Raw genomic sequence first — 26,834 nt, 5'->3', positions numbered from 1 at the left:
AGGGGCACAGCCAACACTGTTTACAGTAGAGGCAGAGAGCTGCTGACCTCGACTGAGGATATTGTCGGGCGGTGGAAAGAATACTTTGGAATCTCCTCAATTCCGCTACCATGTGTTACATAGAGGAAGCAGAGGCTGAGGTCTCAGAGGTGGACTCGTCCATCACCCAAGCTGGAGTCACTGGGGTAGTTGCCAAACTCCTTGGTGGTAAAGCACCAGGGGTGGATGAGATTCACCCCGATTACCTCAAGTCTCTGGATGTGCAGGGACTCTCATGGTTGACATGTTTTTGTAACATCACATGGCAGTTGGGGACAGTACCTTTGGATTGACAGACCAGTGCAGTGGTCCCTCTTTTCAAAAAGGGGAACAGGAAGGTGTATTCCATTTACAAGGGATCACACTCCTCAGCCTCATGGGGAAAGTCTATTCCAGGGTTCTGGAGAGGAGGATTAGACCGAGAGTCGAAACGCAGATTCAGGAGGAACAAAGCGGTTATTGTCCTGGTCGCCGAACACGGGACCAGCTCCACACTCTCCATTGAGTGCTCGAGGGTTCATGGGAGTTTGCCTAAACAGTCCACATGTGTTTTGTGGATCTGGAGACGGCATTCGATCGTGTCCCTTGGGTATCTTGTGGGGCGTGGTTTGGGAGTATGGGGTTCGGGGCCCTTTGCTGAGGGCTGTCCGGTCCCTGTACGACTGATCCCAGAGCTTGGTTTGCGTTGCTGGCAGTAAGTTAGACCTGTTCCAGGTGCATGTTGGACTTTGGCAGGGCTGCCCTCTATATCCAGTTCTGTTCATGATCTTTATGGACAGAATTTCTAGGCGCAGTCAGGTTCTGGAGGGAGTCCGGTTTGCAGACCTTGACCTTCAGCGTGCACTGGGACGGTTTGCAAATGAGTGTGACGCCAGTGGGATGAGGATTAGCACCTCTAAATCCGAGGCCATGGTTCTCGACCGGAAAAGGGTGGTGTGCCCTCTTCATGTCGGTGGAGAGTCTTTGCCCCAAGTTGAGGAGTTTTAGTATCTTGGGGTCTTGTTCACGAGTGAGGGAAGGATGGAACGTGAGATTGACAGGTGTATCGGTGCAGCTTCTGCAGTGATGCGGTCGCTGTATAGGTCTGTCGTGGTGAAGAAGGAGCTGAGTCGCAAGACGAAGCGCTCGATTTGCCGGTCAATCGACGTTCTTGCTCTCACCTATTGCCACGAGCTTTGGGTCATGACCGAAAGGACATATCCCGGATATAAGCAGCTGAAATGAGTTTCTGCTGTAGAGTGGCTGGGCGCACCCTTAGAGATAGAGTGAGGAGCTCATCATCGGGGAGGAGCTCACAGTGGAGCCACTGCTCATCCACCTTGAGCGGAGCCAGTTAAGGTGGCTCGGGCATTTGTTCTGGATGCCTCCTGTTCCAGGCATGTCCTGCCGGTAGGAGACCTCAGGGAAGACCTAGGATCATGCTAGAGGGACTATGGCTCAGCTGGCCTAAGAATGCCTTGGGCTCCCCCCGGAGGAGCTGGAGGAGGTGTCTGGGGAGAGGGATGTATGAGCATCCCTCCTGGGACTGTTGCCCCCGCGACCCGGCCCCGAATAAGTGGTTGAAGATGGATGGATGGATAGATGGACAAATATCTGACCTTCATCTAAGGATTGAACCCCTTCTCCTAATGGTCTGATCCTAGAGGCATCACTGATTGCATCATCATTAGGAGGTAGGTATATTGCATCACATGACACAGGGATTGTCCTCGATGGTTCAGCTTTATGACAGTCGGCTTCAGTCTGACATCTCAGAGCTCATGCTTCTCATCTCTTTTCTTCTCTCTGATCATGACAGTCATTGAAGAATTTGAACTCTGCTTTCCACAACTGCTCAACACCTCCTGCAGAAAGCCAGTGCAGAATCATCTTGAGATCATTTTCCTTTACAGCCTGCTACCTTGTATCTCTGTGCTGACTATTATTCTCAACCTGCTGGTCATCATCTCTATCTCCCACTTCAAGTACAAACGCACAAGAGTAACAAACTGTTAATAAATAGTTTGTATATCGAGCTTTTAATTATATGAGAAAGACTGTATAGACAATCAGTTTACTGTTATATTAACGTGCTTTAAGAAGATATTTGGTTTTGATCCATTGCTTAGTATTGAACATAATTGTGTAGCACTACTATTTTGACATGAAAGACATAATAGAATATGATTACATAGGATCTAAATCTTTAATGACAACTTTCTGGCATTAATAAAATTATTGCGTATTCTATTCAAAAACATTTTTTTAATATATTTTTATATTAGATCATTATGTATGACAATGGATGAACTGATTGCTACTTGCGCTATCATGATGATATCCTTTTTCTCTAGGCAACTCCACACACCAACCAATCTCCTCCTCCTCTCCCTGGCTGTCTCAGATTTCCTTGTTGGACTCCTGTTGATGCCGATTCAAATTCTCCAGACAGGGGGCTGCTGGTTTTTTGGGACTGTGATGTGTGTAATGTTATATTACTCCTCTTTCATCCTTACCTCTGCATCAGTAGGAAACATGGTGCTAATATCAGTTGACCGATATGTGGCCATTTGTGACCCTTTGTGTTACTCCAGAAAAGTCACTGTAAAAAGAGTTCAACTCTGTGTTGGTCTGTGTTGGGCCTGTTCTGTGTTCTATAGTGGTGTGATACTGATTGACTTCCTTAAACATCCAGACAGATATAATACCTGTTATGGAGAGTGTGTTGTTATAATATCCGTCATAAATGGATCTGTTGATATCCTGGTGACCTTTATCGCCCCCGTTACTGTAATCATAATTTTGTACATGAGAGTTTTTGTGGTGGCTGTGTCTCAGGCCCGAGCCATGAGGTCTCATGTTACCTCTGTTACACAACAGCGTTCAGTTTGTGTCACTAAGAAGTCTGAGATAAAAGCAGCCAGAACTCTTGGTATTGTTGTGCTTGTATTTCTGATATGTTTTTGTCCGTATTACTATCCATCTTTTGCAGGTGAAGATAATTCATCCAGTGATGAATTTTCAGTGTTTTTTCTCTGGCTACTTTATTGTAACTCTTGTTTAAATCCAATGGTCTATGCTTTATTCTATCCCTGGTTTAGGAGATCTATGAAACTCATTGTTACCCTTCAGATCCTGCAACCAAACTCTTGTCATATAAACATATTGTGACATGTACAGTGTATAGTATGACTGATAAAATGATGTCCAGATACAAAAGAATATACTCTTTATTAGGTTGTGAGAATTATGTAACTCCTGTCAAGCGTATAAACAGCAGGTTGTTTCTGATGTATCTTCCAATTGTAATGGTAGCAAGACAATCAATAGCAACATCATGTTTTTGTTCATTCTTGATTCTCTAATGTCAATTAAAAATTTCAAAAGTTGGGACTCATGCAAATGAACAAAAACTTTGAGTAACAGTCTAAAATCACTATTTTTAACAATCCGCAGATAAAAAACTTTGGCAATAGGAGCTGTTAGAATCATAACAGGTAATGAAAGGATCATTTTCTACAGGTTCAGAACATTTTTGCATTACCCGCTGGGCTAATGCGAAAGTTCATTACATAATCTAAGCGACATCCAGATAAAGTCAAACAAATCTACAGGGGTAGTAAAAGCAGTCTTCTCTTAGTTAGGAGAGTTACGTCCAATTGGCCAGTCACACACACATATTTTTACTGCTACATAGCGCGTGCATGCACACGCACGTTTCCTCTCTTCTTGTGATCAAAAGCAATGATTTGAATCTCAATTTTGAGGCCCTTCTGGAAATATTCAGGAAACACATACTATTGAAAATCCTACCATTGATTATTTTTGAGATGTGAATTCCTCTTTGCGTGAATCTCTTTTGGATTTTGCGTCAACGTGATTATCTTGTAATTTGGCTTTTATGAATAAATGTGATTTTAAAAATCAAAAAATCTCTCCCTGCATACATATATGTACAGTAATCCCTCGCATATTCACGCGTCAAGATGCCCGGCTTCACTACATAGTGGATTTTTAGTAGGTAGTCACGTGATACCATACTTGCATGGTATTGTGTGTGTGTGTGTGTGTTTATAATATATATAATATATATATAATCTTGTACAAAAAACGTATGGTTGGTTTGGAGCTGTGAATACTCTCGAAATGTGAGAATATTTACTGACAATGCATTGAGCTTTGCTGGATGCAAACTTTGGAAGGACAGGGCCTCTTGACGATTACTGTTTTTGGACCATTACAAAATTTCCCTGATCTTTTGTTGGCCCATTCACTTGAAGCCTAATAGAGTTGTAAGTGAGCAAACAGACAGTAATCCTGTTAGCCATCCACACAGTGCAAATATGTGGGGTATTTGCTCTGTCGCTTTTCATTCCCATCAATTGTGTTGAGCTTTGTCTCCCTGGATTAGTTTTTTTTTAACTTCTGTGTCTCCAAATAGTCTCTGGACCCTCCACAACCCCTCCATGGTTGAAGTGTGTACTGCCCAATTTTGCAGATAGTCCTACCAAAAAAGGTCAATTTTTGTATATATTTGACCTTTTAGTCATTCATTTAACATCTGTTTATTTAGCAAAACATTGCCCTCAACTGGTCCAATCTATTAAAACCTTTTGAACATTATTAACTTATGTTGAGTTACTCTGACAGAGTAACTTTCTTATTCAGTTATAGCATCGCCAGTCATTAAAGGAGCAGGGGTTTCCTCTGGACTCCAGATTATGTTCTCCAGAGTCTGGCACAACTACATGAGTATGTTCAGTAACTCTCAGAATTTATCTGAGAGTTTGTTCATGAAGTAAAACATCACACGCAGGTTTTCCTGAAAAAACAAAAAAAAGATATAATTGAAGGACAGGTCGCAAGTAACTATTAATGAAAACTGTCACTGGAAGTAAATAGGGCGTAGACAAGTTAGAAATATATGAGTTAGCATATATAGACCTGCAGGCAGAAAGCTGCCAGAACTACGCAGCTTGTCATCTCTTCCTGATGATGTCATCCTTGGTTGAAGATGAATTTTGCTTTCCACAGCTCCTCAACTCCTCCTGTAGGAAGGTCCTTCTTCCTTACTATGAACCCTTACTCTCCTATATCACAATGTCCTTCATCTCTATTGTGACTGTGATTCTCAACATGCTGGTCATCATCTCCATCTCACACTTCAAGTAGGCAAATATTTTATCACTTTTTGAAAATGGCAGCTGTTCAGAATAAAATGGTAGAATATAAGGATGTGAGAGATTCATGTTCGAAATTATGCCTTTCTTTTTCAGTTATGACTTTTTTACATATTAGATAATATTGTAAATAATGATAACTTTATTTCACTCTTTTCTCTCCAGGCAGCTCCACACCCCCACCAACCTCCTCCTCCTCTCTCTGGCTGTGTCAGATTGCATCGTGGGTCTATGCATGTGGTTTCAAACTTTCCTCATTGATGGTTGCTGTTTTTCAGGGGATATCCTCTGTGTTGTGTTTTCTACTGTGGGCATTATCATTACCTCTGCCTCAATAGGAACCATGGTTCTCATATCAGTTGACCGATATGTGGCTATTTGTGACCCTTTACATTATTCTACCAAAGTCACTGTAGAAAGAGCTAATATCTGTGTTTGTCTGTGTTGGATGTTTCCTGTTCTTGTTCATTGTCTGATTCTGAAGGATAACCTGCAACAACCAGGCAGGTATAACACCTGTATTGGACAGTGTGTTATTGGTATTGATTATATTTCTCGAGTTGCTGATCTGTTGCTATCCTTTATTATTCCTGTTACTATCATTGTAGTTCTGTACATGAGAGTGTTTGTGGTGGCTGTGTCTCAGGCTCGAGCCATGAGGTCTCACATTACATCTGTTACCATCAAGTGTTCAACAAAAGGAACTGCTAAGAAATCAGAGATGAAAGCAGCCATTACTCTTGGAGTTGTTGTAGTTGTGTTTCTAATATGCGTGTGCCCTTATTTTTGTATTGTGCTGTCTGGTCAGGACTCCATGCTCAATGCTACATCTTCCGTCTTCGTTATAACTCTCTTCTATTTTAACTCTTGTCTAAATCCTCTGATCTATGCCTTGTTTTATTCCTGGTTCAGAAAATCCATCAAACTGATTGTGACACTTAAGGTTCTGCATGCTGATTCATGTGACACCAACATGCTCCAGACCAGCGGTCCTCAACCACCGGGTCATGACCCAGTACTGGGTCCCGGGCCATTGGGTACCGAGTGGCACAGAACGTTTGAATTTTTTGGGTTTTTTATTAATTATCAGTCTAAAGATGTCTTATTTTGAAAAATGGCTTGCCAGACATTACCCCTAAGCTAAGCGTCTATAACTGCGCCAGCGTTCTGGATTAAAGTCAAGGCAGAATATCCTGAGATCGCCTATAAAGCAGTGAAAACCCTGCTTGCGTGTCCATCTCCTATTTGTGTAAAGAGGGATTTTCTGCAGTGACCGCAAACAAAACAAAACTACGGAGTAGACCAAATGTCCGGAACACACTTTAGGTGTCATTGTCTCTCATTACCCCTCGATCAGCAGTCCCCAACCGCCATTTCTCATTATTAATATTATTATTTGATTGACTTGTTAACCTTTTTATTGGAAATTATCAGTATTTCTCCTACGTTGAATGCACTGATTATAAGTTGTCATACTTCAAAATAAACCTCATCATTACAGTCACTTGAATCGAGTTTTTTAATATAATTATTTCTTGGAATTATTGAGTTCACAGAGATGTTGATTATCATTTTATGGAGAAAAAAAAGGTTGTTTGTTGTCTGTTGATGTCTGCATTTGACATAAAACCACTGTGGATGATTTATTATTATACTACAGCCGTCCTGGTGTTATTAAGGATAATGGAGCAAATGAAGGCCGGTCCGTGAAAATACTGTCTTAGATGAAACCGGTCCATGGCGCAAAAAAGGTTGGAGACCGCTGCTCTTCACCGTTAGTCTGACATGTAAAGAAATTCTCATCCACAAAGTGTGATCTTCAGCAAATGCATTTTTGTCGAGAAGTTCCAGTTTTTATCCAAGAATCTTCTTCAATTCTGACTGGAGGAGGACAGATATCTCCGCTCTCACCTGAATCAGATCGGGTATGCTGGGTCATCAGTGTTTTTGTAATCAAGCTTGGAGAGTAATGGAAGACATGAAACACCTGACCAGTGTTTTCCTGTATGCTGTTGTGTGCTGTGGCACATATTCATTCAATAGTAGGACCTTGTTTTCTTCCTTTCAGTTTGTCCTGTTAGGGGTCGCCACAGTGTGTCATCCTGTTCCATGTATCCATATCTTCTGTATCCTCCTCTCTAACACCAGCTGCACTCAGGGACATCAGGAACATATTGGGCTCACCTTGCCTCCCAAAAAACACCAAGGTGGATGCTGCAAACAGGTAAAACAAGCCACAGAACACCTTGGTAGATGTTCTCTCTCTGTTCTGGACAAACATGTGACTTTGGCACCCAGCTCCTCCTTATATCTTTTAGTCTAAGAAGTCTCTCAGTCTCAAGGGAAATGCTTACAACAGATAAAAGTTCTCCTTTTCCGGTGTGATTATAACCGTTGGTTATAGGTTTTAGTTTTCCAATGACACCAACATCGAGTTTCAACCCCATAAAGAAGCAGAGATATGTTTAATGACGATTTAATACCTTAAAAAATAGCATACAGACACTAATCCATCAGTAGTAGGAAATACTGTCTTGCAGTTGAGAGCCAGGTCATATTTATGTTACCAATGTTACCAGCTGGCTGCATTAACTACAAAAACCCCATTAGTATTTATGCTAAAAATTTTAACATTATTGCAATGTTATGCAACCCAATGTTACCATTATCTGTCCCATATTATTAAAAGGTAGATACTGAAGTTAAGATTGTTGCAGTTGCAAAACAGTAATCGATTAGGTGATTGATCTGGATTTCCCTTCAGTTGACGTACGTATAGCAATGCAATTATGTACATTTAAAAACACTAACTGACTTCATTCTGTAACATCTACTGTACAGTGCTGCACAAATTATGAGTGTGATGGATTGGTGAAATTAAGAAATGTCTTATGTGCCAGGGTTTTGTTAGCACAATTCTCTGCCATGCACACTTTCAGTCTACCTGGTGCAATCGTGACAATAAAAACTGCATGTACAAACGTTTGGCCTCCGTCTGGGGGTTGAACCCCCCAAGGGTCTGACCCTAGAGCCACCCCTGCATCAGGGTAAGTTCATCACATGACAAAGATATTGTTCTGGGAGGACAGGAGGAGGGAGATATTTTAGCTTTATGACATCTGAAGACTCAGAGCTCAGGAGCTTCTCATCTCCTTTCCTCTCTCTGATCATGACAGTCATTGAAGAATTTGAACTCTGCTTTCCACAACTAGTCAACACCTCCTGTAGGAAGCCAGTGCAGAATCGTGTTGAGATCATTGTCCTTTACAGCATGCTGTCTTGTATCTCTGTGCTGACTATGATTCTAAACCTGCTGGTCATAATCTCTATCTCCCACTTCAAGTACAAACTCACAAATATTACAAACTATTTAATTCTAGTCACATGACACTTTTTAATATATGGCAAGGTCTTTTAAGACATTTGCACTGTTATATTCAGGCACTTTAGGAAGATAATTGTTTTGAGCAGATCACATCTACTGCATTGCATTGAACCTATTTGCATAGTACTGCTAGTATTGTCTATTCAGTGATTACTAATAAATACCTGTACTTATTGATGTTATTGTCATTGATGTTCACCTTTTTAATGAGCACTATAAGAATTAATAATACTATTCTTATTACATGCCATTTTATAACACATTTAATATAATATTATATATGAAAATATGTTGACTGATTTCTGCTTGTTCTACCATGATAATATCCTTTTTCTCCAGGCAGCTCCACACACCAACCAACCTCCTCCTCCTCTCCCTGGCTGTCTCAGATTTCTTTGTTGGATTCCTGATGATGCCGATTCAAATCCTCCACACAGGGGGCTGCTGGTTTTGGGGGAATCTGTTATGTGGACTGTTTGACTATGTTTCTTTTATCCTTACATCTGCCTCTGTAGGAAACATGGTGCTCATATCAGTTGACCGATATGTGGCCATTTGTGACCCTTTGTGTTACTCCAGAAAAGTCACTGTAAGAAGAGTTGAACTCTGTGTTGGTCTGTGTTGGGCCTGTTCTGTGTTCTATAATGGTGTGATACTGATGGACTTCCTGAAAAATCCAGAAAGGTATAATTCCTGTTATGGAGAGTGTATTGTTGTAATTACCTTCATAAATGGAGCTGTTGATATCCTGGTGACCTTTGTTGGCCCCGTTACTGTAATTATAGTTTTGTACATGAGAGTTTTTGTGGTGGCTGTGTCTCAGGCCCGAGCCATGAGGTCTCATGTTACCTCTGTTACACAACAGCGTTCAGTTTGTGTCACTAAGAAGTCTGAGAGAAAAGCAGCCAGAACTCTTGGTATTGTTGTGCTTGTATTTCTGATATGTTTTTGTCCGTATTACTATCCATCTTTTGCAGGTGAAGATAATTCATCCAGTGATGAATTTTCAGTGTTTTTTCTCTGGCTACTTTATTGTAACTCTTGTTTAAATCCAGTGGTCTATGCTTTATTCTATCCCTGGTTTAGGGGATCAATAAAACTCATTGTTACCCTTAAGATCCTCCAACCGAACTCCTGTGATGCCAGCATACCATAGGCATTCAAATATCACAGGGATTTTAAAAACATGTTTATTTTCAAATGTACAAGACTAGTGCAAAACAACCCATCCTGTTTACAAGATATTGACATTTATTCACTGCAAGTTCCATTAATATTCTTGATTAATAAAGTACTATATTATTGATTTAATTTGATTAACAAAACAAAATGGGTAAAATTATGAGAATAATGTAGATTAGAGGCTAAACTTTAGGTAGTATAGCTTTCACAACTTCACTGCTTTACATTTTGTAATGAATGAACCCTGGATGAAATATGCAAGTTCAATGAAAGTGATAGAACGTTGTCAAACATTTAAGTTAATGTTTAAACTTTAAATAACAATGAACAATTTGACAGTAATTTTGACTCTGGACACTCTTCAAACAGTGCGTGAGTTGTTTATGGCTACATTAAATGAGGGTGCTGAACTTCTGCAGGAACATGGACAGGCTATCGACCATCCTGTCAGCTACTTCTTGAGAAAATTCAATTCAAAATTTTCAAAAATTCAAAAATTCAATTCTACATCTGCTAAACTACAGCACCGTCGAGAAGGAAGCTCTAGCCCTCTTACTTTACGTTACAGCATTTTGAAGTTTACCTAGGCTCCGGTCCAAGTGTTCACAGACCATGACCCCTTGGTGTTTCTGTCACATATGCGTAACTCTAACCATTGGCTCATGCGCTGGTCTCTTCTTTTGCAGGATTTTAATGTGCAGATCTCCCATTAGAAGGGTACAGATACCGTCATTGTTGAAGCTCTTTCAAGGTGATCTTTTGTTCAGTAGAAATTAAACGTTATAGGGGAATGTTTAAATCTTGGGTATGGGGGTGTGACGACTGGTGTCTTGTGTGTTGGGTTTGTTCCCTTTCTCCCTGTTTTCTGGATGCTCATTGTGGTATGCAGATTAGCCTGTGCCATCGCCCGACGGTGATTGGGGGAATGCACCTGTTCCGTCTCCTGATTGGCTGCGCCAAGGCCGTTCGGGGGCAGCAGGGCATCGGGTAGCGGATCCTCATCCTCTCCATCTTCCAACCAGCCACATATCGTTTTTTATGACCTGCTTAAGGAAATATTTTAATTCGTTTCGTTCATCTTAACAAGTTTGCCTTCTGTCATTTATAGTTCTTCACTTTGACCACAAGAGGGCATCAAACATTTACTGTCAAGAGATTTCTGAATATTTTATCAGCAATGGAGATTAACGTGTCTTACTATTTTAATTGTATACAATCGGAAAAACTGCTTAAAATGCTAACTAGCAGTAGTCCCCCTTTTCCCTTCTCTTCACAGTTTCCTAAAGGTGGAGTAAATGATTGCTCGTCTGGGTTCGGACACGAAGACTGAGGAAAACTAAAACATGTAATACGGCCATTGACCACAGGAGGGCAGCGTCACCCATATGTGTTCGTGTCCGATGGTCGCTCAAAGTAAAATCATCAAACGAATAGGAAATATATTTGGTTCAATTTCACGAGAAAGGTAGTTTTTCATTTTTTTACATCATTTTTGAACGATTGTTACCATCCAAATAAAGACATGTAGGAAGTTTTAAGTGAGGAGATTCATAAAGTGTCAAAATCTGTTAGATTGTTGTATAAAAGTGTTGAAGTTATGGGTTAAATCTACTGGCTGAAATCAATAAGAGGGTTTGAAATTTTTCACAAAAAAAACAAGAGAAGTTAGTACGGTCAAATTATGAAGGTTGTGAAAATAAGGTTTTGTAGTCTAAATGCCAGGAGATCCTGGGTTCAAATCCCACTGAGGGCCTCTCTGGTGGGCTCACTGTTTTTCTCCCACCTCTAAAAACATGCACTACAGCTGTGCTAAATTGATCAGAGGTATGAAGACGGGTAGTGATGTCTGAATGGCGCCCCATGGGGCTTCGAACCGTTTGCGACAAGTGTGCAGAAACATGTAATTCCAGTACTCCGCGCCCCACAGCAGCACCGGCTTCATTCTCACGTCTGCATGAGTAACGCCTCATCATTGGTAACGTGTGTTACTGTACGTCAGGTGGAGGGAACACGGCAAACACTTCACCTGTAAATTAAAAATGTCGTGTGTGTGGTTTATGACAGTGTATAAAATTAAAAAATTAAATTATTATTTTCCTACTGTGTGAGCCACAGAGTTTGAAAATAAGTTTCTCAGAAAACTTGAAATTCTCAAACACACACTTTGTATGTGTGGAGTCCGTTAGCTCAGCCTGGTAAGGCGCTGAGCAGGTGTACAGACATTATAGGTTCAAATCCCACTCCTCCCGTCCTTTTTCAGGCTGTTTCCTGAATGACGAAGACAAATACGCGCGTAGAAAAGGTGTGAGTGTGAACGGATCGGTAGTGTGGTGGGTTAGTGCAGTGGTCCCAAAGCCCCGGGACGCGGACCGACACCTGTCCGTGGATCAATTCGTTATTAATACAATTATTTCGATTACTGACATGGTGATTATCAATTTAAGAAAAGTAAGGTTGTTTATTGTCTGCATTTTACATAAAAACACTGCGGATGATTTATTATTAGACTACAGCCGTCCTGGCGTCTTTAACGATTATCGAGCAAATGAAGACCGTCAGTGAAAATATTGTTTAAGATGAAAAAAAAGAGAGATAGAGAGAGGACGAGAATGAACAGGAGAGAGAGAGATAGAGAGAGGACGAGAATGAACAGGAGAGAGAGAGATAGAGAGAGGACGAGAATGAACAGGAGAGAGAGAGATAGAGAGAGGACGAGAATGAACAGGAGAGAGAGAGATAGAGAGAGGACGAGAATGAACAGGAGAGAGAGAGATAGAGAGAGGACGAGAATGAACAGGAGAGAGAGAGATAGAGAGAGGACGAGAATGAACAGGAGAGAGAGAGATAGAGAGAGGACGAGAATGAACAGGAGAGAGAGAGAGGTCGAGCAAGGACGACCGGGAGCGAGAGAGCATGAGAATGAACTGGAGAGAGAGAAAGAACGGAACAAACAGGAGGGAGAGAGAGCGCCAGAGAAAAAGCGAGAGAGCATGAAAACGAACGAGAGAGAGAGAGATAGAGAGAGATAGAGAGAACGAAGGAGAGAGAGAGATAGAGAGAGATAGAGAGAACGAAGGAGAGAGAGAGATAGAGAGAGATAGAGAGAACGAAGGAGAGAGAGAGATAGAGAGAGATAGAGAGAACGAAGGAGAGAGAGAACGAGAAAACAACTCGTCTGTTCTTGTTGACATCCTAATCAACTTATATGAAATATTTTGCCGGTTTTCTGTTGACTATATAGAAACTACTTTTAAATGACGTCACCGATGTGTAATTAATCAGTTTTATTACATTAGAAGCTGAGTCGTGGAGTTCCTTCTGACGTTCTCCCGTGTGGCCAGCAGGTGGCAGCAGCATCACAACCCAGATCACACTTTGAGCTCCTCGTTTTTTTTTAATTTTTAATTTTATATACTGTTATAATCCCCGAAGGGAAATTAAGAATGCACACTCTAGTTTTTTATCATCTCGTTCCTGTTTTATATGATGGAGTCACTTCACACCAGCTTTATATTTATTTACAAGTCACATTATCGGTCTTCATATAGAAGAATAATGAAAACAAGGCTTTCATATTTATAAACTTTATTTAATTCATCTGAAATTTGGATTTCTTCAGGATTAAATAACATTCCAGCTGCATGGAGGCCCCCTCGCCAAACGTCATCAGTCACGTGGTTTGTCCATGTCTGAAGCAGGGTCCGGAGCAGTGGTTCACATGGGAACGCCCTACCTGTTAACTGTTCGCTACCCGTTAGCTACCTGTTAGCCACTTTTTCTCCACGTTTAATCTTCCGCCGTGTTTTTCCAGGTATTTCCTGGTTTCCGGCCTCCAGGACACTTCCGGTCCATTTCCTCCGGTTCACTAAACTCCAACCTGCGCTGGAGCCAGAAATCCACCTGCTTTATTTTCCGGTGACGTCATCCAGCGGAACGACCGTCATCACGGCTTGTTTCAGCGGGGCCAAACTTGGTGAAACACCGAGTCACCTCTCGGCTCGGCTAAACTCGGGAGTTTTCGTTCCTGGAATGACGTCATCATTATGCGTACATGACAGAGTCGGGCTGTCTGTCAGCTGGTCTGGGAACGCGTCGGGATCCCTCCGGAGGAGCTGGAGGTGTCTGCGGAGAGGGAAGTGTGTGTTTTCTGGATGGTTTGCCCACATCGTACGATCGTAAAACAGGATACATACGTTATTTAAATATCGGTGTGCAGAACACTGTTTTCAAGATACACTTGAACAAAGAAAAAAGATCACATAGCATTTTGTGAATGTTTTACATACACTGTTTTACATACACCATACACTGTCATTTCTTTTTTTGCCTGGAGGGGGCTCTCGTTGGCCTGCCTGTTTAATTACAGGGGAAACCCTGACACACATCATGAGACCAAGTTTACTTGGAAAATAAAAGTTTTATTTTATTCAACACCGCCATTTCATTTCATAACTCAATAATATGAAAGATAAGTCATTCTATGGATGGTAGCCGGATTGACTATTCCAGCCTGGTAAATAAATGAGAGAAGCACACTTTTAGAATCACAATCTCCAGCTTTGTACAAAGCAATAAACACAAAAGGACATTTGATCTATAATGTAAACTCAACTGTACAAAAAAAAAACTAAAGATAAAATCTTAATTTTCTTTATCTATGGTGAGACACACACAACAGCAGCAAATGCATCCCACCACAATGGACTAAAAGACATAAAAGAAGGAATCTCCTATGCCATGATTCATGCACAACGGCTTCTTTATCTCAGTTCTTAAACATCTCCGAAGATGAAGAACTTGCAAGATTTCTTTTTTCAGTTCATCAGTCATTGACAATGGACAGCAGATTACTAAGCTTCAGTGCGCAGGCCATTTCTTCCTCTCGGCTGGCCCAGATCTGTTGCTCCAGTTCCCTCGCTTGCCTCGCAATAGAAACAGGCCTGGTTTTAAGCCAGTTTGCTTTGTCTGACGGATCATCAGAGTCCAACTCCTGTTACAACAGAAATGCACTCATTTATGAGTCCGCCTTAGCTTTAATATATAAAGCTCTGTAGGTTACGCTGAATCTGCCACCTTCACTATCAGTGAGACATGTCATACCTGTGTGCCAGCAGCATCTCGAGGTCCAGCTGTGTGGGGATGTGTTATGGTTGTGGGCATGGACAGCAGAGTGGAGGATGGTATAAACAGCGCTGTGGACAAGTGTTCCACAGGTTCACCATCCACCCAACACTGAAACTGCTCAAAGAACCTGTAAAAAGTTGACACATAAATTGTTTTGAAAAAAAAAAAAGCTGTGGTCAAATTCTATTTTAAACCACAAAGTCTTAGCTGTACCTTTTGTTTTCAGCTTTCTCCTCCTCTAAGCTTTGGATGACTTTGTTGACCAGCAGCTCTTGAGCTGTGGGGGAGTGTGTGATGTCCAGCAGGGCTGTTGGAGCCTCAGGAGGCTCAACCATACTGTTGAACAACCTCTGTCTGACGGACAGGGGGGCAGGTGTGGCACAACTAGTCATCGTCACCCTGAGGGTGAAGAAGGAGGAGATTTGGAAAATGAACAAAAGAAGAGTTTCATCTCTTGGATTCATCAGTCAGGCACATATCCATGCAAATTTTCAGGACTCAACATATTTCCCAATGTGCAAACGCTGATTACAGAGGAGATTTGATGTGTAAGGACACCTACAGTCTGAGCCCGGATTTACAACGTTATCTCTACCTTAATGACACTGCAGCAGCATGACTAAGTGAATGTTAAATACACTTTAGTGTTTTGGGGTGAGAAGCTGCTTCCAGCGGTTAAAACATATTTCTTCTTAGCATTTTGATGCTTCTTACCCTTCTCTCTCTTTCTGTTTCTCCCTGTGAGTTCTCCTGATGGCCTCGGTCCATTCCTCAGGTGGTTGGAAACCTTTCAAGGAATCCACAGAGAAGTACACCAGTATCTCCCCTTCCACTGTAACAAAAACAAAAAATCAAATGAATAATTACGTGTGGTGATGCAGGTTAAACATCATCAGATAACTGGCATTACATTAAAAAGTAAGACTGTCCTCACCTTCACAGACAGGTGGTTCAGGGATCTGCCAGTCTTTCAACTTATGGTCTATGCAAATATCCACTATGTCATCCCAAGGAATATGACCGGAGGCTGGACCCGTGTTCCAATCTCCAGCATCAGGGTTGCTGGAAGTTAGCTTAGACGTAGAGATGCGATTGCGGTGACCCTTTGGCCTAACCCTTTCCAGAAGGTTCTCCAGCCGTGACATCAGGAGAGGCTGGCTGAGGCGTGAGGCAGGGATCTGAGTGGCGTAATGAAAAATGGAGGAGCAGAGCTCAGACCATGAATCTGTGGAAGAGAAACAACGTGATAAAGGGGGTGGTGGGTGGTTTGCAAAAATAAACAGTAAAATGGCATCTCAGTCACTGACCGGTGTAAGAATGCTTATTCCACTGTGGCAACTGTAGGCAGAGGATGGCTTTGCGAATCCAGTCCAAGTGTTGGACAGAGTTCCACTTCAGATGAGGGACAAAATCACATGTATCAGGCTGGTAGAACTCGACTGGCGGCCAAGAGAGTCTGCTGAGCTCCTTTGACGTCACTCGGTCAGCAACGTGAGCCAGGATAGCGTTGTAGAGCTGAATAAAAGGCGTAGGGTCGGAAGGGAAATTTGCAGCGGCCGCCCTCTCCTGCCGATGGCTGTAGACTCTGGGACTGAACTCGTGACTCAAACTGGTCTCTACCAGCTGCGCCAGGGTCTGGCAGGACAGCGGGTGGCGTGGTGGAACGCGAGCCAAGAGCCAATGCATTGCGTCAATTAGCTGGAGACACAAAAGTACAGGCAAAATCAATTGCTTGCTTGTCTTTTATATTTCCCGCCTCGTGCCTGCAAGTCATCTTGGATAGGCTCCAGCAACCCCCCGACCCACATAAATGACAAAGCGGTACAGAAAATGAACGAATGAGTGAACAATTTTTTTTTATAATTACAGAAGAAATACAGAAATACACATTAATTTTTGATATTTTCCATCCCTAATTGTTATAAAAACTGCTTGATATTATCTTAGAAATAATCAATCTAATTCCTCAGTTCATCTTTTAATCTAAAAAATAGTACTATGACTGATCAAAAAAAATATTGTGAGGAACATAGAGACTTCTTAGAGCTTTAATATGACAATAACTCCCTCTAGTTGTCGAGCTGCACTATGACAAGCAGTGCAACAACATTGTAAAGCTTCAACAAGCTAAAGAAAGCTGCAGATCCATCTACCTCACGATCTCTCAATTTGTTTTTACATCATCATTTGCATTGTAGTTCCAATCTTACGACCTTAACACAGCATCAGTCAACAGTGAATGCCATCAGTATATAGTGGCGGTTCTACCTACCTTTTTGGTTCCCTGTAGATCACTTGTTGTCTCCGGTATGAAGACGAATGTGAACTCTGATATCAGGCTTTCCTTGACCAGTGTATGCAGCATCAGCACTGATAGACAAGGGCAGAAAACACTCAAGGTTGAGTTTATGCTGGAGACAATGAATGGAAAAAGATTAATGTGAAAGCAACTAAAACATTTTTTTAATTACTTTCTGCAAGTTCCTGTGCGTCGCCTCCATTGGACCCCGGCACCAGAATGACCAGAGGCAGAGGGAATTGCCACGAGCTGGCTTTCTGTAGCTGTTTGAGCTGAAGCAAAGCTGACAGAAAGGGAATGTCCTGTTCCCCGTGGCCAGGTTTGATGATGGGTATGGAAGGGAGCAGCATGATGAGAGCCCCTGCCCCTTGAAGCTCACAGCACTCCTCCATTTTAGACAGGCCATCTTCAGACAGGGGGCCTTTGGACACCTGGGAGAGAGAAGGAATGTCACTTTAAGTGTTAATCATCACAGCTACAAGTGGAATAATATGAACAAGAATTAGAATATTTTAAACAATTATAAAGAAAATGCATGTGCTTTTCATATTGATCAGTTCTACTTCTTTTAACACTTGTCAATAGTTTTAATATGATTTTTATGGGTTTTATGAGCTGGAAGGCCAAATTATGTAAAATTAAACAAATACTTGAAAGACATTCAATGCTGGGCTCTGAATCCACAATCTATGAATGTTTAACATTTTTAATGGCATTATGGAATGATTTATGGGTGAAAGCAGCGGTGGTGCCCCCACCGAGGTTGTGGCAGAAAGAGGAACTGCAGTACAATAGTATCTGAATGCTCGTAAGTCGAATGTTTGAGGACTACCTGTGTACACACACACACACACACACACACACACGCTGACATACACACACACACACTGCATTCTGTCTCCTTTTCTGTGCTATGTATAAGCCGTGGTTTCAACCTACTTTGATGCTGATGTGGACTTTGTGAAGGTGCTGCTCTCTTTCCTGTAGTGTACTGATGGTACAGAGGGTCCTCAGAGTGTCCCCCAGCTCCTCTTCATTAGACTCAAGGGGCTTTCCACCACTGAGCTTTACCTCCAGCCAGTCTGACAGGATCCTGAAGACAGAGTGAATGTTTTACAGAACATCGGTAAGCTCGATTAAACATCTGTCTGCCAGTGACATTCGTCACACATATTGAGAAAAGCTGCAAACCTGTCCTCCATGCTGGTTACGGTGTCAAGGACACTTGGCAACAGTAAAACAGCCTTCCAAAAGATTCTATCTGCTGGGTCAGAGATACCTTCTGTCACGAGTGCCGGCAGGTTGAGTGGGGTCCAGACCACCTCACTGAGAAGGAAAATAGAATACAAAGGTCAAAATGCTCTTCTGACACTGAGCTCCATCTGCACAAACATGTCTGACTTACTCAACCAAGTGCTGATAGAAGTAATCCACTCTCATCTGGTGGATCACGTCGTCTCTAATTTTCAACAACCTTTACAGAAACAAAAAACTGTCAATACAACAATATACTTAACTTCATTCCAACACAATTTTACATCATGTGTGGGGAATAATATAATCATTCCGTGACAATGATGGCTGTGGTTTTTCATTTATTTATTAAATTCTCAGGGTTATGTCTCTGGGCCCCCACCTGGTGCTGGACAGTGCCAGGGTGCCTGCGTTTCCCAGGTTGACCTGACCGTGAGTCAGATCTTCCATGGAGGGCTGTGCGGGGGCGCTAGGAGTCAGAGCCTTCAGTTTGAAGCGAGGGTCCACACAGCAAGGAGATGCGGGGAAACTTCTCATCTGTCTCTTCAGCTGTCGACGCACTTTTACCACATCGCGCCACCTGGTGGCACAGGTGGACAAATACAGCATGATAAGCAACAGAAAAAGGAATTTAAAGCACAAACAAACAGACTGCACTGCGTGTGAGTATAACTTTTAAGCGTTGCTTCTCTGTTTCTTACCTTCTGATGTACTTGTGGATGCGGTGCAGTTCATTCTCAAGGATGTCCTCCACTAACGATGTAATGTCAGCATTTAGAGTTTCCTCAACCAGACTGCTGCAGATCTGCTCTGTGCATTTCGCCACAAGCTCCGCTTTCTCGTTCACCGCCTGCCTAAAGAAATGGGGCCATTTCAAATCCAGTGAAACTCACTTGTGCACATGTGACTCAAACAGACTGAACTCATATTATTAACATTAGGTCAGGTAAGATCTGAAAGCCTTACTGGATTTCAGATGTGGCAGTCTCTTCGATGGTCTCATCTAAAACTTCATTTAAGATCTCAGTGCAGAAAGAGAAGACGGACTGCACCAGGAAGGCATTGTGCTCCTCCCTCCTCCTGGCACCACAGCAGATGGAGGAGAAAATATAGATGACCTCTCAAGCTTTTCTTTTTAAACTGACAAGATGCTGAGATGCTGATGACTGCTCTTAGCTATTCAATCTCTGTTGCAGCTGAACCTTAGGAGCAGCAAAAGACCAAGACTGGTACAAATATAGCATATGGCTACAGGAAAAGTTTTAATCTTGTTATAAGAGTGTATTCCAGTTACTGAGATGATCAGCTCTTGTGGGGCTTCACCTGACAAACACCTGTTCAATCAGTTTGATTAAAGTTCCACTAGTTTAAGCTCAAGCACTAAGCTGGTCAAACTGGAATTGTACCTATTGCTTGCTAACAGTTCACCTGCATGCTTAATGGAAGAACACACCTGCAAGCTGCATGAAGTGTAAACACTAACAGAGCTACTACAGATCATTTTGAGTTTTGGATCAAGTAAGAGATATTTTCAGTGTGCTATATTAAAAAAAAAGGTTGTGATTCAACCAACCTGGCTTCTTCAAGCTTGCGTTTCTTCTCAGCGACACATTCCTGTTCCAGCTTGATCTCAGCAGAAGACACCTCCTGCAGCATCTGTCCCACCACCTCGCTGAGCAGAGACTCTGCCTGCATGCTGCACTCCCTGCACAGCCAAAAGTCAGAAAAGAAAAATTAACATTAACACTGCTTCTATATTCTGTACACTGATAAGAGTAACTTTAAGGAAGCAGAGCCTAACTTCAAGAGATGATGAATCTTTTGAACTTACGCAACAGCCGCCGTGGCGTAGCTAGCTCCAGACTGAGCCACCTCCCTCACTGTTGCGTCGACGACCTCTTCAATCACAGAGTCTACTACAGCCGTAATGTCCTGAAGGATAGAACAATAAGAGTTATTGTGATGCCCTCTGAAAACAGGAGGACCGCAGGTTCAGTCTAGTTTTAAATATCAATAATCGATAAGGTATTATTATTGCTTTCCCTGATGAGTGCTTAGTTGATTGAAACCCAGCTTCTACAGAAACTATCAATGCATTGCTGTTGGTTCAAGTCAAATTAATTAAAAAAAAGAGCCAAATAACCAGGTACAGTAATTTGTCACATCTGCTGCTAAATGATAGAATTAAAATAGATAATACCAAAAATCAGGAAGAAAAAAAAACTGTGGATCCACCCCTCCCTTAAACATCTGGGAAATACTTGGTTCATTGTGAAATGAGTCAAAGACCCAAGAGGCCACACCCACCTCATCACTGTAGAATGGCTGAGGTTTGGGTCGAGGTGATGGAGGCTTGACCAGCAGTGGCTGAGATATGGGCTGGAACAGCTGCGGGTCATCTGCCGCCCGAGCCCATGTAGGCTCTCCTGTCTCATCTGGAGCAGCTGGAGGCAAACCAAACACGGGGGCCACGTCGGGGGCCCTGGTCAGTTTGACCTGTGTCTCCAAATCGATGCTGAGTGGTGCCTTTAGTTCCTCCTTGGCAGCAATATCTTGAAAAAACAAACATCCGCCATTATTCATGAGACTAACCACAAGAGTTATACTGATAGAGGGAGGTGAGAGTTGGGGGGGGGGGGGTGAGAATCACCTTTAGTCTGGATTGTAGTGGGTTCAAACAGAGGGCCTTCTCCACAGTATTTATTCTTGGAGTCAAAGCTGCATACAGGGATGTGCTGGGGGGGGTTTGGTAGTTGACCACCGTTCACCACCTCCCCAATCAACACGTGAATCTTAGCAAGGATGACGTCCGACTTCCGGGTCAGAGGCAGGTCTGGCTCCTGATAGTTTATTCGACTCAGCTCTACCAAACTGTTTGACAAAACGTTGATTGTGTATTCAGACAAAATACCAGCAACAAAGTGTTTGTTATTTCCTTCAGGGTTATGGGTTGTGTTTTTAATCCTGCGTGCCTGTCTGTCTCTGAATGCGACCCTTCTTAAAATCAATTACACATCATTCTAATAAAGCATTGGATTTACGTCGTATTTACTGATGCTACGATCAAACACTCACTCGTCATTGACAACAAGGCCGTACTGCTGGATAAAGTCAGACGCCTCTGTATTGTTGCGGAACATCAACATCCGGACTATATCTTCAACTGGAAAGGCAGTTGATCGTGGACCCACAGTGTGAGCCAAATTCAGAGTTTTCAGGGCCTTAGCTCGGACCTGCAGGGATAAAAACACACATTTTAAAGGACGTCAATACGGAACAACTCCAGCTCCAGCACGGAGTGTTTTCAAATGTCCTCCCATCTGCTAATGGCAGGAGTTACAACACTTGTATGTGCAACCAGTGGCATGAAATAGAATTTCACATAAACTGTGTAATTGCATGGACCAAAGTGACAGGTGAACAAGTTTCAACCCATCAAACATTGCTGTTAATTTACATTTCCTCCTGGATGATTAGGTGAAGATTTAACACATGAAAACATTTAGTCTCATGCATAATACTAACAAGGTTCACAAACACGACAACGTTAGAGGAACTGCCCGGGTGTCATCTGCTTTCTCTGTTAGAGAAGGCAACAGCTTCTCACCTGGTTGAAGTATCTGTGCAGGAGGCAGCTGGCGAGATACGAAGCTCCTTTCACCAACTTGAAAAAACGCACAAAGTTGTTGTTGTTGACTGCAGCGAATGCCTGAACGGCAAACTTCACCTCTGGGGAATTGCGCACCTCGTCACGGAACTGCTGCACCTCACTGTGAGGACATGAAGCATGGAGATCACGTGCAACGTGGAAATTATGTGAATGCTTTAAGCATGCTACCATGACATATTTCATCAGTCATTTGTTTCATTTCTTCACGTGTCTCAGTGGACTGACCGTAGGATGTCACCGTCATTGAGCTTCAGCAGAACGCTGTACTGGCGAAACTCTGCCTCCCGAGGGCAGTAGATGTGACGCGTGGCCAGATCTTGGTACATTTCTTTTAGACTCTGGAGGCACTTTGTCATGTTCTCGTTGTTGATCTTTGCATCGAAAAACAAAATGCGCTCCTGACAGAGGTGGTGAGCGCAGTGAACATGGAAGCGTGTGCACTTCTCAATCAGTGACACTGTGAGAGGGCAGCACAGGCGTTGCTGGGTGATGTCCTGTCAGGACAAGAGAGGAAGATTTGAAATCAGGCCGTACAAGACGTACCGCTATTGTTTTTGGTTTTGAGAATTTAAGGATGACCTGATGAACAGAGAGTTGAGTTTTTCCACTCATACTTTTTCTTTGCACTGACAAATTACTAAATAAATGACATTATATAATTTGCTAAAATGCGTGTGCATCAGTAAATATCAGCTGATACTTCTCAATGATGCCGAGATGCCTGGTTCACCTTGCGAATGCTGCGCGTCCTGTTCCAGACAAAGTCATACCAGTCCCTGGAGTTGTCATGGAACTGGTCCATGATCTGAGTCACCAAGTAGTCCATGGTCATGCTGAGCACAGGAAGGGGGCGCAGTTCATGAGGAAGTGGCTCTTCCTGGTCAGCTGATGAACGGCTGTACTCCTTGATGGCTGTTTTGTGGTCCACCTAGTCCAGGACAAGACTCAGTAATGCAGTAACATCATATCTAAGACTTTACACCAGCACACTTCTGGTATTCTTCAGACACATTGGAGCACCACAGATATGTAACAGTGCCTTCGGTGAAGTAAAAAGCATACAGTCATTACCATTTCAGTGTCTGGGATGACCTCGAATACGCTCAGCTGGTTCCGTGTTTCCCTCATGTACCTTTCCTTCTCTGGACACATGTCTGGGCAAGTCCCCACAAACACCCTACTCATGTCCAGTCCTGTCCTTTTGGGTCGACCTGTTCAGACATGTACAAGCTGTTAAGAGTGCTCGTCACACTTTCTAACCATGAATGTGACAGGTGACAAAGTGTGTGAACCTTGACGTAGGATCTTGTCTTTCTGCTCCAGGAGGCGGTACTTATCTTCTGGGGTCTCAGCAACATGGCCAATGAGGTGGAGGAGAGAAGAGGGGGCCAGAGTCTCTGAGCTTGGTACATCCGTGTTGCTCTCCCTCTGTGCTTCGGCATCAAATTGCAGAGACTTGGCCAATGGAATCTTCTTACTCGGAGAACTGATACGGAAAGTACAGTCAGGACCACACTGACCTTTCCGAATAATTTTAGATTGCCTTTTTGTTGAGAACATCACTATTTAAGTTGAAACTAATGTGTTGAAACGATGACAAACACATTCACCTAGGGTCCAACTGTTACCTGTGGCTGAAGGTCACCATACTGCTGGCTGCAGGAGGTCTGTGTGAAGCTCTTTTGAGAGAGGAGGAAGCAGCCTTTGACTCTTGACTTTCTCCCACTGTCTCCTCCCGTCCTGTTACAGATCCACCCTCACTGGTACCTGGAACTTAACAACAAAAAATAATTAAAATTATAATTCACTGAAAGGAACTGGAGGCGTTGCAATACTATACAGCTCCACAATAGTCTCTTTATGATTTACCATTTCTCTCGTCAAATGATGTCATCAAAGGAAAGATGGTTCGGGACCTACGTTTGGTATTAAAATGCTGTACTTACTGTGCTTCTTTCTCTGCCATAAGAGAAGGAGTTCATGACTGTGCAGCATTTTGCCTTTCTTCTTTGCCTTAGCTGCTGATGCCTGAAAACAGTTATTAACAAAAACACTGCAATCATACATCCATCTATTTTCTTGTAAACGGGACAATCACAATCCTTAATCACAAAGCAGCAGATTAATAAAAAAATAATGAGTTGCCGGTATAGTAGATATCTGACACTACAAGTCATTATTAATATTTAACATGAAAAGATGAACATTCTAAAAAAAAAAAAGCTCGCTGGTGACTAAAACGGTTATAATCATCTCCCCGCTATGGTAAAATCAGGATGTTTATGATGAATCTGCTTTAATGGGGTTAATTAACAAAGAGTGTACTCACATGGTCATCAAAGTACACTATGGCCAGGTTCTTGCCAGGTCGACAGAAGACTTTCCGGACTTTGCCAAAACGACTAAAGTGCTTCTCGATCACGTCTTTCCTGTTCAGAGCTGGAAGCACATTCCTACACTGAAGGATGGTGCAGTCGTTCGGAGACATGCCGCTTAGGCTCTCCGAGCTCTCCCTGCGTAGACCAAGTTTCGTGGAGGTTGGACTTTCCAGTTTGGGGTCAGGGGCTTCTGCTACATCAAGAGAAGGAATGACAGGTGAGAGCAGGGTGACTCAACTCTAAAAATCAACCCATGAATTCACACAAAACTCAAATCTCTGCTTTAACGTGCATGAGGTGGTTTGGCTTGTCCATATATGGTTAATGTAGAAATGGGAATGGCCCAGTGTGCACTGATATGCACCAACACCATCAGTATGCATCCCATGCTGTTTTCTAAAGAGTATATAGGTCACCAAAATTCTCACTGACAAGTGTGTGTGTGTGTATATATATATATATATATATATATATATATATAAAATCTCACCTGACTGGTCGATGTTTTCCAGAACTTCTCTTGTCTGTGTTTGTGATGATGATGGTGGCGTAGCAGTTAGGGCTTCGCTCTGAGCATTGACGTCCTCCCTTTCTGTCTCTTCCCGTGTTGATTCTTGCTGCTGCGGCTCCTTTGTGGACCCCTGCCTCCCTGAGTTGGTGTTATCTTTACGAAGATCAATAAGTGCACGACCAAACAACCCTAACCCCGGTCGGCGTGACCTCACAAGTGGCCTCTTTGAGGGATGTCTTGGTGAACCCGTTTCTCCCGTACCATCCTCTTCTGTTGCTGGATTTTCAAGGCCTGTGCTGGTGACCACTGTATCTTCTTTGCGCTTGGTGCCTTTGCTCAAACGTGAAAATACATTTGTGTTCTCTGGTGCCTCAATGCTCATCCCTTTTTCATCTGCGCTACTTTGTGCTTTAGCTTTGGTTTCTCCAAAAGGTGACTGCTGACCAAATGTGGTTCCCCCAAAAAGGGGTGTTGCTTGAGACTGGGGAGCTTTTGCTGCAAAGCTGAAAGATGTTGGGGTGGTGGGCTGGCAAGTGGATGCCTGGGTGCTGGAGTTTGATGGTGCAGCTGGCTGGGAGAAGGTGAACTGAAGGCTGTTGGAACAACCACTGCTATTCCCAGTGGTCACAGAGTTATTTTGAGGAGGGACAGAAGGGGCTGCAGCTGGTTGTGCAAAGCTGAATCCCAGTGGTCCAGACTTAGCTGCGGTCAAAAGAGAAAAGCCAGTGGTGGTGGTGTTTGTCTGGGATTTACTGTTGCCAAAAGATGAGCTGGACATTGAAGTAGTCTGGGTGTTTGTAGGCTCAGGGCTGGCACTGAAGATGGGTTTGAAGAGGGCCTCGTTGGCTGGTTTAAAACTGAAATTGGATGATCCAAAGCCTTTGCTCTGAGTCACACTCTGACCTGTGCCGAACACACTGCTGGTGACACTAGTGGATGGTGGCTGTCCAAACACAGACTGTCCAAAACCCAGTGGCTGAGGTTGCCTTAGAGTAGCAGAGGAGCTGGAGGCACTCTGAGAGTTTCCAAACCCAGAAGGCTGCGAGCCAAACCCAGATGACTGTTTGCCAAATAGAGAAGGCTGCCCGAATGCAGGAATCTGCGTGAAAACAGAACTCTGAGTCTGTTGGCTAGTCTGGCCAAAAGCCGGTGTAGCGCTACTGCTAAAGCCTGAGCTGCTTGTTCTCATCGGTGTCTGTCCAAATACTGGGGCTTGACTGACTGTAGGCAATGAGGAGGGCTGTGTAGACGACTGTCCAAAGGATGGGTTCTGTCCAAACACTGTATTCCCCTGATGAGGTTGTCCAAACGCTGACGGCTGATAAAAACCCATAGTTTGGGGCTGATTGCTGGAGCCTTGTGGACCAAATGACTGGAACAACCCACTCTTCACAGCATTACTCGGGGCCTGGAAGGCTCCCCCCTGAGGACTACCAAAGGGGTTGGATGGATGCATTGCGCTAATATTAGCGGATATCCAAAAGCTTCAGCTATTCGTGTAAGGATAACGTCTCTAATCGAGGCATGAAAAAATAAAATAAAAAAGCGGGACTGTGCTGCGGCTCAGGGTTTCTCAGAACAGCATTCTGTGACGAGTGGGGGGAACACATTATAAAACATTATCAAAGAGCGAAAACTTGTTAGTTAGCACAAATTATTACCACAAAATAAAAGCAAGCTGAGTAACGTATTGCAATTAAACTCACAAACGCTTGATGTCTGACGTTGTTCCTGTCGATGAGTTTTTTGTTCCGAGAGCCTCTTCCCACATCCGGTTCCGGTCCGTCGGTTTTTTCTGACCCCCCCCCCCTTCCTCGTTGGGAGAAACGTTCC

At 43.0% G+C, this 26,834-nt stretch overlaps 4 protein-coding genes across 6 annotated transcripts; 3 read left to right on the top strand and 1 right to left on the bottom strand.

The window, feature by feature from the left end:
• The first annotated feature begins 110 nt into the window (after window positions 1-110).
• On the top strand, window positions 111-3,189 carry LOC137605470 (trace amine-associated receptor 13c-like). The gene is made up of 5 exons (XM_068330173.1): window positions 111-260; window positions 366-733; window positions 819-991; window positions 1,838-2,003; window positions 2,373-3,189. The coding sequence occupies exons 1-5, from the start codon at window positions 111-113 to the stop codon at window positions 3,187-3,189; spliced, it is 1,674 nt and encodes a 557-aa protein (XP_068186274.1).
• A 1,824-nt stretch (window positions 3,190-5,013) lies between these two features.
• Window positions 5,014-6,471, top strand: LOC137605469 (trace amine-associated receptor 13c-like). Its single transcript, XM_068330172.1, has 3 exons — window positions 5,014-5,186; window positions 5,364-6,235; window positions 6,362-6,471. The coding sequence occupies exons 1-3, from the start codon at window positions 5,014-5,016 to the stop codon at window positions 6,469-6,471; spliced, it is 1,155 nt and encodes a 384-aa protein (XP_068186273.1).
• Window positions 6,472-8,367: 1,896 nt separating this feature from the next.
• Window positions 8,368-9,739, top strand: LOC137605468 (trace amine-associated receptor 13c-like). Its single transcript, XM_068330171.1, has 2 exons — window positions 8,368-8,540; window positions 8,923-9,739. The coding sequence occupies exons 1-2, from the start codon at window positions 8,368-8,370 to the stop codon at window positions 9,737-9,739; spliced, it is 990 nt and encodes a 329-aa protein (XP_068186272.1).
• A 3,801-nt stretch (window positions 9,740-13,540) lies between these two features.
• On the bottom strand, window positions 13,541-26,767 carry mcm3ap (minichromosome maintenance complex component 3 associated protein). 3 transcript variants are annotated; one of them, XM_068328669.1, is made up of 29 exons: window positions 26,708-26,767; window positions 24,981-26,587; window positions 24,442-24,683; window positions 24,059-24,140; window positions 23,741-23,885; window positions 23,405-23,598; window positions 23,184-23,323; window positions 22,843-23,040; window positions 22,338-22,606; window positions 22,050-22,212; window positions 21,518-21,675; window positions 21,093-21,313; window positions 20,750-20,994; window positions 20,274-20,374; window positions 20,016-20,147; window positions 19,409-19,522; window positions 19,144-19,296; window positions 18,825-19,022; window positions 18,594-18,662; window positions 18,380-18,514; window positions 18,128-18,281; window positions 17,361-17,619; window positions 17,162-17,259; window positions 16,197-16,587; window positions 15,824-16,114; window positions 15,604-15,721; window positions 15,103-15,288; window positions 14,866-15,016; window positions 13,541-14,755 (listed from the first exon to the last, which is right to left on the bottom strand). In XM_068328669.1, the coding sequence occupies exons 2-29, from the start codon at window positions 26,455-26,457 to the stop codon at window positions 14,588-14,590; spliced, it is 6,252 nt and encodes a 2,083-aa protein (XP_068184770.1). In that variant the 5' UTR covers window positions 26,458-26,587; window positions 26,708-26,767; the 3' UTR covers window positions 13,541-14,587. The 3 variants fall into 3 exon arrangements, with proteins under 3 accessions (XP_068184770.1, XP_068184771.1, XP_068184772.1); XM_068328670.1 differs by having other exon boundaries at window positions 24,442-24,680; XM_068328671.1 differs by lacking the exon at window positions 19,409-19,522.
• Between the last annotated feature and the right edge of the window lie 67 nt (window positions 26,768-26,834).

This window comes from Antennarius striatus, chromosome 12 (genome assembly GCF_040054535.1).
Source record: "Antennarius striatus isolate MH-2024 chromosome 12, ASM4005453v1, whole genome shotgun sequence".
Classification (NCBI taxonomy): Eukaryota; Metazoa; Chordata; class Actinopteri; order Lophiiformes; family Antennariidae; genus Antennarius; species Antennarius striatus.
This window is presented reverse-complemented; position numbering and strand designations above follow the sequence as displayed.